This window comes from Pristis pectinata, chromosome 10 (genome assembly GCF_009764475.1).
Source record: "Pristis pectinata isolate sPriPec2 chromosome 10, sPriPec2.1.pri, whole genome shotgun sequence".
Lineage (NCBI taxonomy): Eukaryota > Metazoa > Chordata > Chondrichthyes > Rhinopristiformes > Pristidae > Pristis > Pristis pectinata.
In genome coordinates this window covers 47790815-47814949 of record NC_067414.1, presented here as the reverse complement: position 1 = coordinate 47814949, position 24135 = coordinate 47790815, and the positions used below count along the sequence as shown (strand labels likewise).

The following is a 24135-nucleotide window of genomic DNA, read 5'->3' as shown; positions in this document are numbered from 1 at the left end:
AAATGGAAAAAAAATAGTATTTTCTCAGCACCTCTTTGAAATGCAAATGCATTTGATTTCACACAAACTGGTTGTTTACCTTTGACTTCAAAAGTGATGCATCATGTTAGTGTTATTTGTCTTGTTACTGTCACTAACTCTTAAAGTTCTGATAAGTTTTTTCTATTGGTGTTGTCAGAAGTAATTCTGAACTACAGCATATTGAGCACAGTGAACTGATTGGGCAAAAACAAAGGAACTATAGTTTTATTAGGCTTTACAACATCAATACTATTGATGCAAGATTACTTTATGAATTATATTTTTATTCCTTATTCTTACATTAGTTTTGGCTCTTGAATAAGTTATTAAAAAAGTAGTTATTAAAATATTTTCACAGATTTTGTATTCATCTCATTATTATCATATCCAATGCTATTCATTGAATCAGTTTTTTTAGATCTATGTAAGTGCATAAATTCCATTAAGAGGGATAAATTTTAAATTTGTTAAAATTCTTTCAGCTAAGTTGGGTTATCATATGGGGAGAAACGCACCTTCATCAGATCCTAATAATCAATATACATGAAAAATAAAACAGAAAATTGTGTTTCTGCAAACATTTGGAAACAAGTTTTGAAAATTTTATGTGATTATTATAATTCCTATTTTACTCCTAAAAGCAACTTCAGAATAACCATTTATCTTTGTTGTTTTTGATTTTCTATTAAACATACAGAAATATGATATCATATATATGGGTTAATAGAATGGTCTCTATTCTAAGTGATTGCCAGTTTATTAGGCCAGCTGAGGAGTTCTTGTACAAAATGATTCCACAAAAATAATATGTTTTGTAAATTCACCTTGGAGGGATCTGCAGGATCTGAAACAGTATTGATTACTACCAATTTTCTGGCATGCTGGGTGATCCAATTTCTCTAAAAATTAAGTGTTATCAAAACTGATGATTTACCAAGTTGATCACAAAACCCACAATTATCAATTTGTGTCGTCTATGCTTTTGGCACCAAAATGTATAGGGAACCCTGGACACGCATAGTAGAATCAAATGATGTGCCACACATGTCTGGATACCACTTCAGATAAGCGTGCATGGCGCATGCCCTCTGTGGGTCACTCATGATAAAGCAAATTTTCACAGTCCCTGCGAAGCTTACCTCAGTTTGACTTAAAGGTGCTCCACTGGAACTTTGTCTTCTTTGCTCTCTCGGTATCCATCTCCATCACTCCCTCTCAAGCTTGCAACTCTTGCCCCATCCTCCACCCTGTGATCTCGATCTGATCTGAGCCAACTTACTTGGCAACATCTGGACTGATCACAGGTAGTTCTCAAATTTACCTAGGAGAGATTTGTTTGGAAATTTATCTTCTACCCCCTTTTTGATGCCTTGTCTATCAGTCAAATCCCTGACTGCAATCCTCCACTGCCCAATGGTCAATCACAACCCCTGATTACTGACCCCACTCCCATGATTGCAATCCTTTACCCCTCAACTATTGACTCCAGTCCCTTCTGCTGCCAATACAACCCCTGACTTGACCCCCGATGCAACAAAACCTCCCCCACAATCTGCAATGTCCAAACCTTACTCTGACACCACTACAACACTTGCCTGACCTGACAACATGCTGGCTCACCAATCCTCCTTACCCTCAAGCTAGTCACCCATGCAGTCTGACATATACATCCATGCCCAGATGTACCAGAATTCCTTTGTGTCCTCTGCATTGGTGAACTGCCATCGAAAAGACCATGTCTCGAGTAGTGCATTGCTTAATTCCTTAGTGACACCTCAGGAAAAATGTTGGTCCAGTACACAACAACAATCTAGCATGTCCTTTCAAGCATCAACTAAATTCTAGGCTATTATATTTCCAGGCATTGCTTGTCACTCTTGCTAAAGAATCAGACAGTAATATTCCCTTCTTGATGAAAAAAAAATCACTCATCTTAAAAGTCCTCAAAATGCACCAAATATAGAAAGGGCTGAATCTTCTCCCAAAGAAGCTAGAGGTGGACATTATTTTCTCAGGTTCATTTTGCTGCTTCAGTTTGGCCCTCAGAATCTTCCTGGCCTCTTGAGTGCAGTGCTGTCCACCTCACTGGCTAAGATGATTGTCGTCTTCAGTGAAAGTGATTCAGCACACCCATGACTCTAGACAATGCTCCCCAAACTGCATAAAAACTATTAGCAGTGGTTGGATTCAATGCTCATCTGCTCTTTAAGAAATGACAGCATGATTTGAATTAACATAAGTTAGTTTATTTGCGCATAGGATATTTGAAATTACTTGAGCTTGTGCTGTTGTGGAAAGTATCACAATTAGGTGTAGACGCAATCATCATAGATTGTCAGAATCAGGACCAGAGGGTGCTGATCTGCACGTGCCTCGTTTGTGGTTTATGCTCATGGATCTTTCACAATCTTTAGCAGGCTGAGGTATCCAATCTTTCACATATTACTAAATATTATTTATAACCTTACATGGCAAATGAAAGTGTAATTTTAAATGTATTCTCTAATTATTCTATAATTAATGTTAAACATATGAACCTGACATCCCACTGTTTTGCTGAAAGACAAAATTAACAATTTATGCAGAAATATAAAATTAAGTATTTTTATTTGCTTCATTAAATAAAATGTCACATGCTACTTAAACTTGAGAACAGGAACTCTGCACCATTACTGCATCTATCAATTTTTTTTAAAGAGTTGCATCTGAGTTGTTAGCAAGCCCCAGAATGAGTCTAATGAATAACACAGTGAGGTCTCTATGATTGATCAACTAAGTAGAACTGAATTTTAAAATCTCAGTTTTATCCTTCTTTGACCTAATGTTTTCTCTAAAGTGTTGGCTATGTGCTTGCTATGTATTTTTTGCATTATCAGCTGCTGTCACTGACACCACGAGTTTGGTACCAAGGAGACTAAATGATCTCTCTTGATTTTTCCTGTGGTGCATGTTTGTATTACTCTTTGCTTTCCCTTTTCTTAATACATCTCATCCTAACAGGAAAACAGCAAGTTGGTGTCGGCAAAGTACTAAAGGAAGCACAGAGCCCAAGAGGCAAGGACTGGTTTCATGTTGTTCATTAGAATTTTGCCATTGCCTTCAAGGAATTCTATCACTTGAGCTTCCATCCCAAATCAAAGTGGTAAATAGTAAAGCATTTATAACATATTGTGGCATACCATTAACAAAAAGGTGTAATCAATAAGTATTTGTATTCCTTGAAGGGAAGTATTTTTGCAGTGGATTGAACATGAATTATGTGAACTTAAAGTGTTTGCACTATGAGTTTCATCAATTGTGACATGCAAGCATTTTATTCCTCAATCTATGTCTAATTTTATTGTTAAATGTTCTCCAGACTGGTTATTTTGACAGGGTGGACTGTACTGAAGTACCCCTACATTCCATGAAAATGGGCTAATTGGAAATGAAACAGAAATTAGTGAAGTTAAGATAATGAATTTCCAAAATAGATTACAATATACTGATGATATTGTATAGTGCATTTAGCACTACTGACTGGGGCAGAATTTCTAGGCAGTTCCCTTTGACTGATCAGAGAAATAAGGAATTTTTGCTTTGTTCTTAGCATGTTTAAAAACTAACAAATAATGTTTTTGGTTTTGTGAATGTTCAATGCACGTCCTGCAAATGAATTGCATCTCAGTGTTTGCTTTGCTGCTTTTGCCTTGCAGTGCCTTTGCTTGCTTGCAAAAATATGTACAGGCTTCACACAGAATATCAGGGAAGTTGTTATTTTTACATTTCCCTGAAGGTAGCAATGGCCTCAATCCTTCAATAAGTTCTTCTGTGCATGTTCTGTGAACACTATGGATTCAAAGTATATGGGAGTGGATTTTCATTTTAAATGCCTGAGTAACAGATCACTCACTGGTCATAGAACTTTTCAGCTGATATCAGTGGAACAAAAATGAGCATGGGCGGGACTGGGGGAAGGATGAGAGGTGTGTGAATGTTCTATACCATGTTGATCCACTACATAGGTTACTGTCCAGTGGTGACAATGCAAATCTACCCCATGATGCCATTACTTCTTATTGCAGTAAATTGTAGGGTCTGTTTTCTCATTCTAGACTTAAACCTTCCTTCATTTACCAAATTATCCAAATCATATAGAGAATATCACAAAACAACAAGCAGTGAAAAGCAACTGTGGCCAAATCAATTGAACTTCCAGATTTTTATTTGTACCTATGAAAATTCTCGAGCAAATCAATTCACTTCTAAAATGCACTTGGAGAGAGATACTCCATGGAATTTCAAGAATTAAAATTTGTGTCATGTTTGCAGATATTCACACAAATTAACACTGGATAAATGGATTTACATTGGTGTAATCAAAGTGATATGAATTTCAAGTTTGAATAAAAACAATGCTGATATTTCTGTCAGTTCCCAATTGATGGATGGTATTTTCTATTATTTTAAAATACTTCTGACTGGTTTTCTAATCAATTTAAAGATAATCTATATAATACATATGTTTTCAAAATAAATATAGGACTTTTGTGCTACTTGGTGAAATTATTAGATTTCTCATCAAAAACTATGGCTTCACTCATTGAGTGCATATTCATACTTACATGTACCAGGAGATAAAAATAATTGCCTGATGCTTTTTAATTTCTACCATTGCATCTGGTAAACTAGTTCAAAGAGATTTCCCCAGTATTGTTATGAAATGTACATACAATTCTTATGAGTAAAAATAAATAACTTGTTCATCTCTCTAAAGGAAAGTTCACACAATAAATGGTATTGTTTATGTTTGATTTCTCCTTTTAATCTCTGTACCATGTTCTTTATTTCTTACTGCTCTTTCCTTATATGCATTCAGGAGGTTTTAAAGATTTAAGCTCAGATCCTATGAAAGTCATAGATGAGGCTGTGGAGGATACCTCAAATTGGATCTATGGCTTTATATCTTTACTGTCTGATATATTATCAACAAAAGAATACCCCGATGACGATATGGATGAAGGTATTGGGAACTTGAATTGTAGCAGATGCACATTGTACAATGCAAAAGTTTAGGATGATTAAATTATTTGAGCACTGGATAAAACAAAAGTGATACTTTTTTTCTAATCTAAATGGAATAAGGCACATAGTTTTTGCAAAAATATGTTTTCAAATTATTTCCCATTACACCCACCACTGCAAGAAGAAAATGATCTAATGCTCTATTTCCTGAAACTGCATTAACAGATCTGACAGTTCCAAAACCCTATTAACATGTTTGGATTACTGAGATAGTAATGCCAGATAAGCCATAATTCTATTTTGTTTTAACATGTTTTAACATAATCACAAAAGCATGTTTTTTTGCCACAATATTCCTTGAAATTGGGAACGGAAATTGAGACATGCTGTGAATAGAACAATTATGTTTGGAGTGATTTTTGGTTAAAATGCCATTGTGCATTTTGAAGTTGCTGATTATAGTTATCATTCTTCCTTTTGAATGCCATATTCTCTTTCTAAATAGCCAGTGTTTAGTCAGTGTTTTGAGTGGAAATGAAAAACAAATGCATTTTGTCTATTTTGGTGCCTTGTAAGATTCAGTGACAAACATATGTATATGATAAATGTAGCATGCATTTTGAACTTTGATCTATAACTCCTTATAAAAGTAAAGTTTGCTAAAAATGTGCTATGACTAAAGATGCTGTGGCTAAAATGAAATCTTTGAATGTAATCGTGAAAGTCACAGAAGAAATTTAGCACAGCAAGTGGGTAGTTTTATGCTGTAAAATGCCTTTCATTTCATATTATGCTTCACTTACTCATTTGATTAGTCCTTATATACTAATACTGGCCCTCAGATTTGTTGTTGGGAACATCTTTGTTAACCCCAATCCAATCCTATATTGGTGTCTGTACATTCACAGTCTCCAACAGGATTCAGTGAATATCAGTCAGAAAATGTACTTCTAACCAGTGTCCCTTTCCATACTTCCAAAAGTGTAAACTGTTCCAAGGCACCTTACAGAAGTATCAACAAGATGAAGTTGATTTCTAAGGCTATGATAAAAGATAAATTTGAGGTGCGGTAGTTTCAGTTTTCTCAAGCTTACATTAGTCAAGCCACAGTCCCCATTTTCAGGGAATAGAAGTGTGGGGATAAGAAAGTGGACAGAATTGGATGAATGAGTTGTATAGAGAAGCAAAAATAGAACCAAGAAAGATCAGGGATGAAAAAGAAAGTGAGAGCAAACAAAGGGATGATGGGTGAATGTGATAGTGCAAAACACAATGATGCTGGAGGAACTCGGCAGGCCAGGCAGCATCCGTGGAGAAAAGCAGGCGGTCAACATTTCTGGTCAGGACCCTTCTTCAGGAGAAGCAGTGTGTTTTAAAGGGGGCTTTCCTAGAGCAAGTCCTAAGCCAGTGTGGAAAACCAGACCAAGTGTCCAACACTTTTTATTAAATTATCTGCTCCCCATTATGCTGACTCCTACACCTTCTAATCTCTGCCAACAAGCCTTCAACACTGATCTCTGGACACAGGTCCTGATCTTGCTACCTCCCCTCACTAACCAACTGCAACCCTATCCTCTCCTTAGTACTCACCTTTGGACTTGCACACCCAACCTTAGATCTCCATTGACCCACTCCCAAAGACTTCAAGCATTATGCTGCTGTGCTCTGATTAGGACCCATGTTTCCTGCCCTCTCTACGCCCAATGAATCTCTCAGCCCTGTCCTAGAACCAGATTTCCTGTATTCTTTTTTGTAATCTCTGTAGAGTGTGAAGATAAGTATGCAACAGATATTCCACTGTACTTGGTACCTCAGGCCTTGGGCATTAGACAATTTTGCATTGATAGGCTTATGAATGACATCATTATTGGTATGTCCCTCAACAACCTTTTAGTCTTTTTAACAAAGCAGTCTTTTTAACAATGCTGAAGAATTCCTAAGTCAATATGTCTATTTACTTATTTATCTATTTGAATGCAGGAAACATGATATATGAAATAGAAAATAGCAGGCCTTGTAGCCCCTTGAGCCTGCTCCACCATTCAGTATGATCAGGTTTGATTGTCCAACTCAACACTTTACTGCTTTGTGTCCTTAACCCTTAATTCTCTTTAGATTAGGTCACTCAATTTATTTGTTAGGTTTAAACTGTTGTGTATAGCTGAGAGGTATTCCATCGAATAGGTTCAGTAATTGATGAAGGTTCTGGCATCATTAGGCTTGATAATGTATTGATATCCCCCTGTGTTGCTCTGTTTCTCTACAAAAACAGAGATCCAAACAGAGAGCAATGACTGAATATATTTAATGTTAATTAAAACATTTTAAATAGTAAAAGAAATATGGTGGATATTATGAAAAGGAATGGCTTATCGTCAGAATTTGTGATTAAAATTTGCCGCAAGACATAAAATGAGCAGAATCACATCAACCATCCATTACACCCTCTGCTTGATGTTCAGTTCGATCAGGAGATAGAAATACCCCAGCACACTATATACTCTACCCCAATACACCATGAAGAAAATCCTTCCTCAAAAAAAATTCCTTGTTTGGCTTCTCTTTTGGTTCCTTGGATCATTGCAGATTATTGTTATTGAGCAATTTGATGGGTTTGGTGGCAGAAAATGACTGTAATATGCAGTGGAGCAGAATTCTTAGAACATTATTGAATATTTCAAAGTGGTACCATGAGACTGTGTGAATCACTAATAGGTACTGTGCAAGGAAGCAGAGTCTAAGCTGCAACAGTGGGCTTTGAACTGATTGAAGTACTCAGTAAAACTGCTCAGTGTTCCTCTGCTGCAGCAGGAAATCGGTAACTTCCATTCCCGTGGCCACAGCAGCAATAAAAATAAATGGGATTTTTGCCAAATTGGAAAGTGCCTGAAAATGTGATTATTTCTAAATGAGACTGGCACGATTGGCTAATCAGCTTGGAATCATTAAAATATAGTTAGACAGAGACCGTAAAACTAAATTACTCTTTAGCTTCTGTTAAGCAATAGATTTTCATTTTGGAGCAGTGTCTGTGGCTTGTGAGACGCAGCAAGAAGATTCCAAGATATGCTGCTGACTCTGCCAACTTAAACTGTAAGAAGAAAAACCTTAATCTGTATGTGTATGGAAAACAATATGAAAATATATTGAACCTGTATGAGAATTCAAGCATTCTGATATGACTGCAACATTCACGAGTTAAATATCATCAGTAACCAGGAATGTAAGCAACACAGTTCACTCCAGATTAGGGACTCTTCCGAAGGTATCCTGCATTCTATTTTTATACCTTTTCTCTGGCTCATGTGCCTTTCCTCATAAAATATAATGGTGTGTGATCCCTGTGTCTGAAAACTGACTCAAACCAAATTTGTCCACGTTTACAGTATATAATTCTGAAAAATCCCTAAAATATTGTTACTTTGGATTGTCATCTTGTTAATCCAATATTCCACTAAAGATTTCTTTCCACAGCACTCCTTACTTAACTGTCTTAAACATAAACATTCATTTTGGAATTTGTTCATTGAACTCATTTCAGCATGAAGAGTGTTCATTGCTAGTATCCCAGCTTTCTTATCTATCTCAGGCTGTTTATTCACATTGCACTCTATGTAACTCTCTTCAGTAGTTAACCCATGACTGCCTTTAACTCGTATGCACTTATATTACATTCTATCCAATTCTAAGCTATTAGCTTTCAATGTATCTGAATACAGACAACTGCATTGGCTCTTGTTATACTTCAGAAGCAAACAAATAGAATATATCTCACATTCTTTTTCCAATGAAGTTTAAAGGTTCTAAACTAAGTTTATAAAATTCCCAGCAAGTTCAAGAACCATCTGGGTTGTTTATGAATATTGCTTCACACTGCTTAGGAGATACTTTACATTTGTTGGGAAGGCTAGGAGTTGTGAGATTCCTACTGAAGGTGTCTTCACTGCTTGCATTTTCAATGCACTGTGGAGGGAGATGGGGATCATACTCACAAATTGTACTGCTGCAATGCCCAAAATAGATTGATTACATTCTTGTGAATTATAACAACAGGAGGTGTTAAATGGTTAATACATAGATTAGAACTCTAGAATTTTCAAAAGATGTTATTTTAAAACAATGGTCTCTTAATTTTCTATTGATATAAATTGTTTTAAACTTTGAAGTTAACAAAAGAAATTTGAGTTCCTTTTTCAAATCTGAGAATATGTAATATTACGAAAAATAGTTGTCTTAATCTTTAATAACAATCTAAAGTGGGCATGAAAAGATAGATTTCTTACATTAATTATTTTAATCCATTCTTTTCTGAGGAGGAAACGTTGAGATGTTTAAATGCTTTTGTGTTGCATGCTCATTCTGTGGAAATAGCAGAAAATGGAGAGCATTTAATAATACTTTGGAATTCTAATCTTAACTGTACCAAGCCATTGTTATTTTTAACATTTTGTTTTGTTGGATGATTATAGGCTTGTGTGGCATTTTCCATACTTCAAGCTTGTGCTTGTCTGCACTACACAATTATTCCAGCTCATTTTGATTTTTTCTGGTTTAGGTGAAATTGAACCTCAGACAAAAAAGAAAGGTGGGTGATTTACAGTGTTACATGTGCACATTGAATACAGGTAAAACTAAGAATGTTGTTAGTGGAGTCGCTTTCAAATTTCATGTGACAGTCAGCTCTGCATTGGATGTGTGACATACGATCATCATGGGACAATTCAATTTTAACTATATTGTACTTGTAATAATTAGCTAACAGACCCTTAATGTTTTGGTAATCATAAAGCACAATGCTTTCACAGGCCAGAGGAAATCCAAAATACCTAAAATCACTGCTTTGTAACACATGGGTAGTCCAGATTCTTAGTGCGCTGCTAGTGAGATCTTCCAAGCTATAATTAATTATATTAAATAATGGTGCTGAAGAAGTCTCTAATACTTTGTATATTTAAAATGAGACAGGATGAAATAACTATATCATAGGAAAATGATGATTTTTCCAAAATATAAAATTACATAAAATAGGGGCATATTTGTGTTTTAGTATATGAAAGATATGACTCGTTCATTAAGATATTATCCACAGACTGTATCAATATTGAAAGAAAAGAAACAGAAGTAGCAATGATGACTATTTCCAAATGAGATTTCTAAGATCCTTTGATCCTGCCTTTGCTGGGTGTGACTTTTTCTCAGCAGAACACAGTAATGCATTGTTTATTAGCTTTATTGTCAAGTTAGTGGAATCTATCCCAGAATTATTTTTAGCATTTGCAATATTATTTATACAGCTTTAATTTAAAAAATGCTGAGTAGCTTAGAGGAGGAAGATTAATTCTTAAACTCTTCTTAATCTTTTTTTTAAATAAACAGACGTTAATTTTTGCAATTTAACACAAAATACACGAATTGTGTGCAGTTCTGGTCACCGCATTACAGGAAGGATGTAGAGGCTTTGAAGATGGTACAGAAGATGTTCACCAGGATGTTGGCTCAATTAGAGACTATTAGCTATAAGGAGAGTTGGGACAGACTTGGATTGTTTCCCCTGGAACACTGGAGGCTGAGGGGCAACCGGATAGAAGTATATGAAATTATGAGAGGCATAGATAGGGTAGATTGCCTGAGACTTTTTCCCAGGGTGGAAATGTCAAATACTAGAGGGCACAGGTGTAGGTTAGAGGGAGAAACTTTGAAGGAGATTTATGAGGCAGGTTTTTTACACAGCGAGTGGTAGATGCCTAGAGTGCACTGCCAGGGGTGGTGGTGGAAGCACATATGAAAGCAATGTTTAAGAGGCATTTAGACAGACACATCGACCATCAGAAAATGGAGGCAGACATGTAGTTAAAATTGGCATTATGGTCAGCACAGTCATTGTGGGCTGAAGGTCCAGTTCCTGTGCTGTGCTATACAATGTTCCATGAATATATAGAACAGGCAACAGGAGTGTGAGGTGATAGTAACTGTCCTTGATATAAAAGGTAGTACTTGACCAAATGTGATATCAAGAAAACCTGTAAAATTCAATGGGCATCAAAGAGAAAAGAGTTCAATGGTTGGAATCATCCTCTCGGGATTCATCATATTGGAAGGTCTTTCCAAGGTGGAAGATTGCAGAGACAAAATCATGCTTGCGCTTGACTGTTAAGGATGATCACACCAATTGATTTACACATACCAAAAATTCAAAGACAATAAATTAATGGCGGATCAATTAATCTTTTTTTGTGTTGGTTGATGGAGAAAGGTTATACACAATACAGGAGATCTTCTAATAGCTTTTATATTCACTTCTAGAGACAGAGCATGGGGTTTCATCTTAGTAATTCTCTCTGAACCCTTGTTCTAGTCCATTCCCACCAGTGGAAATGGTTGCTCTTCATTCCTCATTCAACACCACTCAAAATTCTAAAAGAAATATTTATTGATCCATACCTTAACTTTCCAGGTAACACTCAACTAGTCAATGCATTCTCTCTTATAATCTAGGTACTGAAACCTTGAAAATTTTCTGCTGAACCCAATCTTTTATAAGTGCAGTACATATTAATGTGCATATTAATCTAGATATGGGCGTGTGAAATTTGTATAGTTGGAGAAAAAAGTTATTCATCTTTATATTCAAGCCCTCTATTTGTAAAGTATAACATTCCATTTTGATTAATTTTAGCTGTCTGATTAATTTTTTAGATTCCAAATAGATTTTGTTGCATGTTTTGGTGTTGCTTGGAGATGCTATTCCCGGGTGTTCCATGTGCCAACTTTATTCTGTTTAAAGATAAACTTGCCCCATTCTAATCTCTTGAATTGAATTTCATAAATTACAATGTTGCAACGTCATAACTCACATTATTTTGCTTCATATAGATGAATTTTGAAACAATGTTTTTAAAATTACAAACAATGTAATGGTCTAATATATTTATTTGTGATATTAATAGATGTTTATTTCCTTTTTTTCCTTCATCCATTATAGGAGTTCATCACCCCCCAGCTAAACAAAAAGGTTGGTATTCTCACTGTGGAAAAACTTACTGGTCTTAATGGTAAAATTAATCTCAGTACCTATGATTTGAATTATTAGTCGTTAATTCCTGAAAGAAAGCCATATGTGGACATACTGGATTAGGATGGAATTGCACCTAATGTACCATTTTGGATCTCATTTCTTAAATTTATGTGAATGCACGTTAATTAGAAGTAACATAAATATGAGTTTTGTTCAGATCTTTTCTGCAAAATCATGGTATGTGCCCTTTCTCCATTTTTCGTTATATCCTCACATGCATAGACAGTATGTGTTCTTTTAATCATCTCATTTGATTTTGCCCCTAAAACCTTCACATTGTCTGAGCAAGAAAAGCTGAAATTATATATGGCTCATTTTCACTTTTCTAATGAATTCAAAAGGAATATGCATTTCTAACTGGGATGAAGGAATTGAACTCATTAACATTATTTGAAAGAGTTGCCAGCTCATATCACATTCTACTGGTAGCTTGGCTAATTGTAGAAAAAAAAGATTAATGTTGATACAAATTTTCTCACCATTACCAACTAAGGCGAAGGAGCACATAATGGCAAATGGGGACAAGAGACCTATCTTGGGTCAGGTTTGATTGCTAAAGAATCCAAAGGATACAATTATGTTTAATCTCATCTGATGAATGGTGCAGTAGTTACTCCCTTTGTTTTATCCATCTGTCTCTTACTCTTTCTGCAACTTAAAACTAACTTGTTTTCTCTCTTCCCCATTTCTGATGCAGAACCTGAAAGATCCTGATGAAGATCCTGCCTTTAACCTGAAATGTTAACTATTTCTCTTTCCACAGATGCAATCTGACCTGCTGAGTGTTTCCAGCATTTCTTTGTTTCTCTTTAAGGATAATTACTTTACAGTTGAATGGAGTTTATCAGAAAGCATTTGGCAATCTTTGGGAATTATGCTTCTGCAAATCTAATTCATCAGCTCTTCTATTTCTTGAAATTTAAACAATGATGATTTCCTCCTCCCCATAGTTTTATGTTACCTCACATCTCCCAGGATAAATAATTACCTGAAGATAACCACTTAGGGAATTACTTAAATCTAGTACATTTTTGAATAATTTGATATATTTCGACTTAAGTTTAGAAATAGTGGAAATTTATGGATTTTATTAAGAGCAAGTAAAAATTCTGTTTTGGTATATCTGGAGAAAGGCTAGAATTGCATGAGATTTATAGAGATTTGGAAAATTGAACTAAAAGAGCTATAGAATAGGTTTAAATATGCCAGAACAAAAATGTTTGTCAATATATACTAGTATTTCTGGCATTTTCAGTTCTAATGAAGGGTCACAGACCCAAAATGTTGACTGATTCTTTTACCATAGATGCTGCCTAATTGGCTAGGTTTTATCAGCATTTTCAGTTTTTGTTTGAGATTTCCAGCATCTGGAGTTTTAAAAATTTTCCATATACTAGTATTTGCTAAATTTTAAAATGACTCCACAAGAGCCCTTTCTCATGAGTAGAACTGTGATTTTTTCAGAAATGTCATTTCAAAAAAACAAAAATCTCTTTTCTTCAGGTGAAACTCGTCCTCCATCTAAAAGAAAAGGTTAGTGATTTCTCATCTTTAATATTGTGCAATGAAGGTTTTTTTTAATAGATTGGAAGGCAAATCAAATATTGCCAATTTGAAAATAAAAGATACTTGTACTTATTTTGTATATCTCTCAATCTTGTATTCATCGGTTTGTAGGATTCTGGCTTTGATGACATTATTGTTGTCTTTTTTCTGGTCTTCAATGATTAAACATGTTTAAATTATGTATTTTGTGCTTAAGTATATGTGAAATATAGAGTAATAATTCAGCTTTCTCAATTCTGTGTTTTTACAGAATATTTCAAAAGCTGTTATTTTCTTACATGCAAATGTTACAGCATTTTCACTCTTCAGATTTAAACTATTCCAAAATTTACTCAATATCTCCAGGGCCTTTCAATTTCCAAATGGTCAATTTGCAATTGAACAGTTGAAGGGATCTCATATTTGATTAAGTCTATTATTCAGTAGAGGATCTATAACTGAATATTTTCCATGAAACAATTTAGATAAATAACTTCTGCAATTCACACTGATTCAATTCAGTTTGAGCAACAGAGCATTTTGGAATGTCTCTTCCTCTGTGGAGTGCCTGCTCTTAAGTCTGATATTGATCAATTTCACTAAATCAATAAGCTCTACAATTGATGATACAATTCAGCATTATTAGACTGAAAAAAAGAATTACTTGAATTTGTTATTTTGTATTGCTTGTACAAGTGCAGAAAGTGATTTGTTTTCAAGGAGCTTCATGTTTGACTCTTGTTACTTAATGCATTATTGTGAACTTACCAACTCACTATAAAACTAACTTTATTTGATGGGCTATACTGCAAGAAGCCACCCTATTTCTATTGGTTATTTCTGTAACAAGCATCAGATCGTCTGTTTAATAACCTAGATGGGTTGAACATGAACCACAATTTTCCCCATTCTTAAAGAATATCATTGAATTATATTTTTAATATTACTCCAGAAGAGTTATGACCAAAATGAGGTGGACAATTCACAGACCAAACAGTAAACGTTCACTCCACTTGACAACATCAAAGGTGAACTCAATTTTGTGAACCATTAAAGAACTGCATGCTAGTCCTGGTTGATTCCCTAGTCAAGCTGTATGAGTTCAGCTGTGAATTTAACAGCTGCCTGACAATATGGAAGATTGCCCAGATATGCTCTGGTGATAAAACACGATTAAACTAACCATCCAATTACAGCCCCCCAACCTCTTGCCAATCATCGGTCTTGCTAACAAAAGTACGATCTTGCCTGATCTCCCATGTCACAATACTCAGCTTCAGATCTGAGTGCAGGTTTGATCCAGTTGTGAATGTGAATTAAATGCTCTATGATATGAATTAGTTGTCCTTTGACATTAAATGCACAGTAGTACCAACAGACCTGAGCATAACTGAGCTGAAAAGGAACTGACTTTAACCAGAAGCTACAATCATACCTGAAAAAAAATGTTGTGGTTGTCAAGGGACCAATCATTCCAGCCCCAGGACATTACTGGAAGAGTTTCTCAGGGAAACATTCTTGTTTGGCTACTCTGGTTTGTTCTAACATTTGTGACTTTCTCTCTGTAACTAGGTCAAAAGAGTAATTTTCTGACAATTCCAAGGTGTTCACCTCCACTTACAATTTCTCCAACAACAACATATCCTGTAACATTGGATATCATCGAGACAGGGTCTGGCAAATAGCAGCTAATACTCACACTCCTTCAGTTCTAAACAACGATTATCTTGAAGAAGAGAAACCTTCATCACTCACACTTGAGCGGTAATGATACCAGAATTGTTAAGGCCCAGACTACCAACATTTCAGATGCAAACAGAACTGCCTTAACTATATAAACAAGGGGCAGGGCAGAGAATGAGTATGTCAGAATGAATTGCTTGCCCTGTGAACCTTGAAAATGTGTCCACTACTTCTCATCAGAACTGTGATGAAAATTTGAGCACTTGTCTGGATGGGTAGAACAGTAGCATTTAAGGGAGAGAAATTTCAAAAATCTTGAAGAAATGAAGCTGATCATCTTTCCCACTAGACATTATCTATCCTTTCTGTTACAGTGGTGCAGTTGGTAGAGCTGCTGTCTCACAGCTCCAGCTGACACTGTCTGTATGGAGTTTGTATGTTCTTTCCATGACCTCAAAGGTTTCCTCCAGGTGCAGCAGTTTTCTTCCACATCCAAAAAGACATGTGGGTTGGTAGGTTCATTGGCCACTGTAAATTGCCCCTAGCATGTCAAAGAGCAGTAGAATCTGAGGGGAATGTGGAGAGATCAAAATGGGATTAGTCTAGAAATAGCCTGTTTCTATGCTATTTCACCATGACTCCAGGTGATGCACCAGCATATCATGGCTGCTGGATGTAATTATATACAACTTGCCAAGATTACACCTGTCACTGAGAAGAATAAGATCAGATATGCCTTGAAAATAATGTCCTGAAATTCACTTCCCAACAATATTGCATGAGTGCCATCATACAACAATCTTACCAGCTCAGACTTAGTTAGAGAATGATAAGTGAGACCTTGGCATTGTTAACAATATCTAAAAAAAACTGCATTTCAGTGACATTGGTTGTCTTGATACTTGGGTTAGATTGGGGTACTTATCTTTGAGTATATCTGAACTATTGCAAGGGGGAAGTCTCTGTCTTTAATGGTTACCCCGTCAAAGCTGCTGGTCACATGATGTGGTAAGACCTTTGGAAATGAAGTGAGAAGGTTTAAGTTAACCATGTTTCCTGGTCCTAAGTTAATATCAAGTGACCCACCACCACCTCTATCATCACCACTCCATCCCCATTGGCCCAGTTGAAATCTTATCTGTGGAAGATGGGTGAGGACAAGTTTGTTCCAATATTTATTCCAGCCTTTTCAAAGAACAACAGGGGGCCTGAGGGACTGATTGAACTGTTGTTTCCAGAGGCTTAAAGAAATAAATGGAGAGGCGGCAGACTTAGGGACTGAACATTAGAACATGGGCTGACGTGTCTAAATGTGCAGCTGAAAATGGTAGAATGAAAAATAGATCAGGGTGGAAGAGGTAACAGAGATAATTTGCGACATGAAAAGATTTAAACATAAACATGTAGATTTGAAGTTTGAAGTCCAGAGAAATTGAAAGAGCATGTTATTCAATGAGGATAGTAATAATGGATGAGTCAAAACTGTTGCAAGAAAAGTTATAGATGTCAGAGATTTTGATTGTATAAAGTGGGAGGCCTGCTAGAAGTGCAGTGGAATAATTAAACCTGTTTATTTTCCATTGAAAAATGTATTTGAAATGTAGAAAACAGTTTATCTGTCAGTCAAATGAGGTAACAAAATATCTATTTTCCTTTCATCCGGTTCAGGGAGGCAGTGGAGTAGATATAACCTATGTGCTATATGCAATTTCAGTCTGAGAACAATAATAGTTCCTGCAATGCAATCACCTCTTTACAGCTTGTTTCTTGTGATCAGCTGCTGCCTAGTGTTGTAACAAAGTTTAGGTGAGAAATGTTGCAGAAGAAAGGAAGCAACAGAAGGATGCTGCCAGGCTCTGTAAACTATGGCATCAATAAACTCCCTTCATTGAAAATTTAAATTATTGAAAGAAGAGTAAAAATGAGCTCAGACAAGCTTTACTGGACATGAATTAGACAGGTTGTCATAGAGTTATACAGCATGGAAACAGGCCCTTTGGCCCAACTGACCATGCTGACCATGTTGCCTACCTGAGCTAAAAGGAAAGATGATGGATGGGCTAGGCTTGTATCTGCTTGCACTTAGAAGAGTGAGGGATGGACTTGATTGAAATATGTTAAGATCCTGAGGAGCCGTGATAGGGTGGATGTGGAGACAAAGTTTCTTCATGTGGGAGAATCAAGAACCAGGGTCACTGTTTAAAACTAAGACGTTGACAATTTAAGACAGAGATGAAACAATTTTGTTTTCTCTCAGCGGACTATGAGTCTTTAGAACTCTCTTCCTCAGAAGGCGATGAAAGCAAACATTTGGAATATTTTTAAGACAGTAGTAGATTGAGTTTTGGTAAGAAAGGTAATGGAAAATTTCAATAAGATCATGCATGATCCAATGGTGGGTCAGGCTCAAGGGCCATATGTCCTCCTCCTCTCCTGATTCATGTTTGTATTTCCAGTGTCCCCTAGATGTATGTGTTATAAGTAGCAGGAACATGAGGGTGAAGGTGGGAATTCACAGAGTAACAGGACATGAAATGATCTTTCCTGAAACATGTCCAATTTTAGTTAGCTGGATGAATAGACATAGCCGTGTAAGCTGATGCAAGGTGTGAAGGTGTTTCCATTTCAGCATTTAGCTAAATATAAGGAGGCAGTCAAAAAATATCCTTGAGGGACTTCAAAGGTGAGAGGGGTATGAAGGAAGAATATCCTGCCAATACTATGTGTTCAGTTGCTTCATTTAGGACAGCCACATTGTTGAAACATTGGATGATAGATGGAGGCAAGTGAACTCAACTCTTCACTTTCAGAAAAAGAGGGGCAAAGTATCAATATCTATTCAAATTGTCATCATGTCAAATATTCATCCATATTATGACAAATATTCAATTATTAGGTGTCAACATCATTGCCTGGCTGAGTTTTAAAGCCCTATTTTGATGGTTTGTTTTTGTTATTTGAAATTATTAGTAAGCTTGTTATATTTCATGAAGCATCCTTTCATGTGCTTGGCTTTCAATAGCTACAATTAACTCCGGTTGAGATACAGTTGTGTTTTATTATTTACGCTGCTTGGTAACTGTTACTTTCTGAATGTCTCACTGGATAGAATATAATTGACTTAAAACATAAAGCTTAAGAAGGAGGGGAACATAAGCATAACATGAGTTGAAAACTATATCAGCACTTACAGATAACAAGATAGAAAATACCTCACCTTATTTATTAAATTTGAAGTACTGGAGTTATTTATATTGCATCAATATATACTTGTATTGTTTCTGAAGAATACTGTGAGTTTTAATGTAACATTTAATATTCAGGACTTTTGATGTGGATTTATAAATGGGTAACACTGCATATTTCTTCCAGCTACTGAGGTGTGCACAGATAAATTAACAAAATACTTAGAATATCAAAACACAAGGAAGTAAGGTCCCAAGTGACAACTGCACAGCAATCAACATTCCCCTTAAACTTGCTAAGGCTGACTTCATGGGATATACATATCATTGAACTTGACTTGTATTAATCAGGGATATATTTTAAGGGCAGCAAAGTGGTGCCGCAGGTGATGTAGCCCCTTACAGCTCCAGCAACCTGCATTGGGTTTACAGATTCCTCCTGTGATTGCATGGGTTTTCCCAAGTGGTCCAGGTTCCTCCCCCATCCTAAAGACATACCGGTTGCTTGGTTGAATGGCTGCGCTAGATTACCCCTAGTGTAGGCGGCTGGTTGAAAAATCATGGGGCTGTTTATGCATATGTGAGAGAGAATAGATCAGGGGGAAATAAGCTGGAGAAGGGAATTACTTTGAGCCAGCATTGACTACTTGGGTTGTAAGGGAAAAGAAAGGAAAATAAATGTACTTTATTCCATATTAATTAATAATAGAGCCCACAATTTAAAGGGCAGCAGGAGAAGTCAACTAGAAGCCCATGTGGGCTCTATTATTAATTAATACAGGCAGGAAATTGGGTAGGAATTGCAAATGCTGGGTCCTGGCCCAGGTTGTAGGTTGACACTGGTGATTGTGACAAAGCCTCCATTCTCTGTTGTGGGAGCAGTGGCAAAGGAATAGAATGACTACTTTTTGAATGTTCTGGGTTCCTTCCATTCCTTTGCTCAGTGTCTTGTATATGAAAAGGGTCCTGGTATATTAATCTTTTGAATAGTGGAACTACCTGTGGAATGTAGGCCTGGGTCATAACTCTCCTGCTATGGAGAATCAATTGGGAAAACAACATAATATCTTCCAGGATGGCCACTGCTGCTTTTCACAAGGCCTCAACTGAGTAGGCAACCAAAACTTGCCAATAAGGATGCAGATGTGTTCATTGTTTCCAGGGAAAGAAGGATACATCCATTGATACCATGTACCACAGTGAAACATGAAGTGAATCTGCTTCCTCTGTGATGGAGCAGGCCTTAAGATTTTCATGGCTAAGGCATGTGCTGTTTTTGTGTGTATTTTGTTCATGGCCTTTTGAATTCTGCAAAAAAATTTGCATGACTGAGCTTCTTGCTACTTTATTCTCACCATTGTTTGCAAACAGTGGAAAACAGATACCCTTATTTGCAATGCTTCAATTGTAAATTTCAGGCCCAGGAATTTCAGGAAAGAAATTGTCGACATTTCAGGTCGCACCTGCTGGCCATCTCGCCTCTCCACTCTTGGTCTTAATGCAGGGTTTTGACCCGAAACGTTGACAATTCCTTTCCTCCCACAGATACTGCTCGACCCACTGAGTTCCTCCAGCAGATTGTTTGTTGGTCCAGATTTCAACATCTGCAGTCTCTTGTGTTTCCATTCCATTACTGTGATGGAGTCTAACAATGGCATAGGAATTTGCAGAGATTCCTCACTACTTAAAATTGCTCTTAGATCCTAGCTAAAGTCTAAATGGTAGTTGTATAGGTGCAAGAAGGAAAGGTAAGTATAAAGTAAATAACGTTTTGTTTTAATTAGTTTTGATTGCTTTATATATTTAGGTTGTTCAGAAAAGTTTTAGGTTATTTTATTTCTAAAAATGTTAATTTTTCAGCTTTTTAAATTCTTTATTTCTTCTTCAATCGTCTTTCAATGCATCTGAATGGGAGAGACATTCATATGCATTGAAAAACTAACTTGACAGCTTTGACAAAGAGCAAAGCTGAAGGCCAGAATTTACCTTCTTTCAAAGGTTTCCAGTGGAGTTTTGTGTGCTGGGTTTGTTCTGGCCCACACAGGTGATTTGATCACATGGTTTGAGGTCCATGCATCACATAGGCTTATGCTCAGGACTCTCTCAGCCAGCAAGATTGACCATATGGATCCAGATCAGGTAAATCTGAGGATCTTGCTAAATGGGGCTTTTGCCTGAGAGTGTGAGTAACAAAGTTCGTTAAACAAAATCTGAGCTAAAGACAATGACATTGATGCATGATGTGCAACTCAAAACAAACTGGTTTCATTTGGCTCATGGTGAGCAATTATTCAATGGTCATTTGAAAGACATGGTTTCTTTGACTTGTCTATAGTGGTTTGCAATTGACAATGACTTTTATGGAGGTCATGGAAAAGTGCCCTGCATTGATGAGTGCAGGACAGTGGCTGGTACCCAGAGATGTTGTTGGAGAAAATAAAAGGGACATGAAAAATATGCTTTGGAACAGACTGTGACTGACTAATGTTCTGAAGGTTAATTGCCTATAGCTAAAACCAAACATTTTATGCTAATTGCCAAAATGGTATTGTTGACTTGAAGGACATTGTTATCATTACAAACTGATTCAAGAAGTAAGAGAAAGTCATTATGAAAAATTCTGCATCTTGGTTTCATCATTTGCTACAAAAGTGAATAATAATTAATAGCATTTGTGATATCTTACGTTAATAAATCAAGATGAAATCAGCATGTGTTGCAGCAAAGAGCAGATAGGAGTCCTATTCGTCATAATGAGAGTAGTTACTTTACATAAAGACATTGTCAAGTTCATTGGGCTTTTTAATAAACTTGATTGTCTTGTGATAAAGAACAAGATTGGTTGTTATGGAAACATGGAATGATGTTCATTATTTCTTGTGTAGTACATCTATTGGTCATGCATCTTTTATACCCAGACTTTATCAACAATCTATCATAATGAATAAAGGAGAGAGATTAAGATAAATCACTGAATTTGAACCGTCCTTCAGTGCAATTATATCCTTTTTGTGGTCTGCAATAAGTCATAGTAAGATTGCTGCCAAATTAAGGCTATCTGTCTTAATGCCGGCTGCACTCTTTCCTGGCGTGGACAATATATGTACCCATGAAGCAATGTGTTACATTCAAATGTTATCAATAGTTTGCAGACTGGGATCCTGCTTCATCAGTGTAAATGTGGAGATAAATATGCCTCCCAAAATGGACGATCCAGTCAGAAATTTCAATGTTGGCTAACTTAAAGAACTCTAGTGGGCCTAGTCCCGATGTCCCATCATTGGAGAGCCAAATAACCATAAAAGCCTATGTATTTGGTAAGGGGTCTGAGCAAGGGTGTAATCTCTGGTTAAAGAGCTGAGTAGATTCTTGTAGAGGGACTAAATCAAATGCAGCTCAATGGGGAAAAGGTGAGGTGCTAATATTTTCAGATGATTGTGAGTTCTACTATACAACTTCCCAAAAGTTGTTGAAATATCTGGAATATCTGAAAGTATGTGGAGAATCTGGGATTACCACAGAGTGTTGCACAGGTTGTGCAGTTGGAGGATTCTATGACATTTCCATAATTTCAAAGAATACTTAGGAATGCTGTAAGATGTTTAATAATCTAACAGAAAAGTAAAGATAAAAATTACATCATATAAATAACAGAACAGATGGGAATGAAATCTAAGCCTTTCTTTGCCTTCAGTGATTTCATATGAATGAATTTTTAAATCTTTTTGGTCATTCTTCAGTCTCTAAACTAGCTTGAACTTTTCTTCACATCTCAGAGTAGCTGATTATCACAGAATGCTGTGAGTCAGATCAGAGTTAACAAGAATATGTTGGTGATGTAAATCAAGATTTAAATTTGATGAAGCAGAATCTCTGTCAACATAAATGCTGAGAACTATGGGCACTTCCTGCGCTACAGTAAGACCTGCCGCACTATGGACCATGCAGCCAAATGAGGCTGCAGAATTTCAAAAGCTGGATACAATGTGTAGTCACTACCATGTTGCACATTTAATGAAAATAACTGAAGACAACTTCTACCAACATTTGATAGAGTCTTGATAAAAAGAAGTTTGGCTTTCATGATTCAGTATTTAGAAAAGATAGTATATTGCTTAACCAAAGGAAGTGCACAATCCAGAATGTAAGAACACTACAGTGTGTTATTGAGATAGGCCAATTAGAGCTGATATGCAGTTTGAATTTTCATCTGCAATCTCACTCTCGTTGAAGAGCTATTTTAAAAATGAATAGAGGCACAAAATTTCAAAGGGGTGATACATAGAAGAAAACCTTTCAGCAACTGGAAAATTACTTATGACACAAATGCATCATTCAGACACACTGTAAAATATATAATTCTGGATCATTGCAGCATTGTGGGAGTGCAGAGATTCTTACTGTCAGACTAGATTATTCAGAATTGTAAAATTCTTTTACCTATCCTTGGAAGGCCAATACTAAACCCTTCATTCTGGATGCACAAGCTGCCGTTGGCATATCAGACTGAAAAACATAATCTGACAGTTAACTGCCTAATAACAGTTAACTGCACCTAATGGTGCAGGTGTGGGGGATCATAGACCAATATGGTCGTTGGCTCACTGCACAAAACTTTGCAACAAACAGTCTATAGCCAGGAGTTGGGCTTTGCAGCACTGAATTTAATGGGGGGTGGCTGATTTTTTGTTCTCTTTTACCTCAAAATTGGTAACTGCCTTGCTTCTTCTGTAGCGACATTTCATCCTTGTTGCCATCATAGTCTTTATATGTGATTTGTATTGCTGTTTAAAGAGGTAAATAATAAGGACAGAGTTTTTGACCAAACATTCTTTACTCATGGCAAAACACTCAACTAACAGCAGTGTCAAAAACAACAATGCCTCAAAAGACAGACCACCTGGTGTGCACAGTTATTAATGGTAGAGTTAGCACTATATTTGTATATAATACAAATATAAATTTTCAAAATACTTGAGGCAACCTGTATTAGTACCAGCACCTTCAGTCTGGGTCAGACCTCTGGGTTCTTGGTCCATTTCAGGTTTAAGCATATGATACTCTATTGCAGTACTGAGGAACCATTATCTTACTATTGGTGGAGATGTCAAACAGTGGACTCAATCTTCTTACATTGGTAGTTTATTAAAATTCTCATTACACTAATTAGATAGGGCAAGTACTGAAAAATATTTGTTCTTCAACCAAATGCAGATAGACCCTTAATCCTTCTGCACTTGTGGTTTTCCCATGTGCAAAATACTTGCCATGATTGCATACATTATAGTAATCGTGAACCAAAGTATTTTGCGTAGTGAGGTGAGACATTTCTGGCAAGCATATTTTAAGTATTGTATAAATGAAATCTGTTCTTATTTTACAAAAACTCAGACAATATTAAGCCATAAATTGTGATACACTGTCACTGTTTGTATGAACAGTATATGTTATGAGAGATGCAGAAATCATCATCTAGTTTATCAGAAAAAATGAATAACTGATGTGGGTTCAAAGATAAAATCATAATGGTCAGAAATGATGCACTTTCACTATGAAAGTCATATACTGTATAGATCAAAAGTTTACTTATAACAACAAGAAAAATTGTTAGAAGTCAGTTGC

The 24135-nt window shown here is 36.2% G+C and overlaps 1 protein-coding gene across 1 annotated transcript in view; it reads left to right on the top strand.

Annotated features, from left to right (window-relative positions):
• trdn (triadin) overlaps positions 1-24135 on the top strand; it is a 106074-nt gene that overhangs the window by 11068 nt on the left and 70871 nt on the right. The window contains exons 3-6 of the mRNA XM_052024908.1: positions 4880-5023; positions 9581-9610; positions 12008-12037; positions 13604-13633. Coding sequence (XP_051880868.1) covers positions 4880-5023; positions 9581-9610; positions 12008-12037; positions 13604-13633 — 234 coding nt within the window. The remainder of the gene's footprint in view (positions 1-4879; positions 5024-9580; positions 9611-12007; positions 12038-13603; positions 13634-24135) is intronic.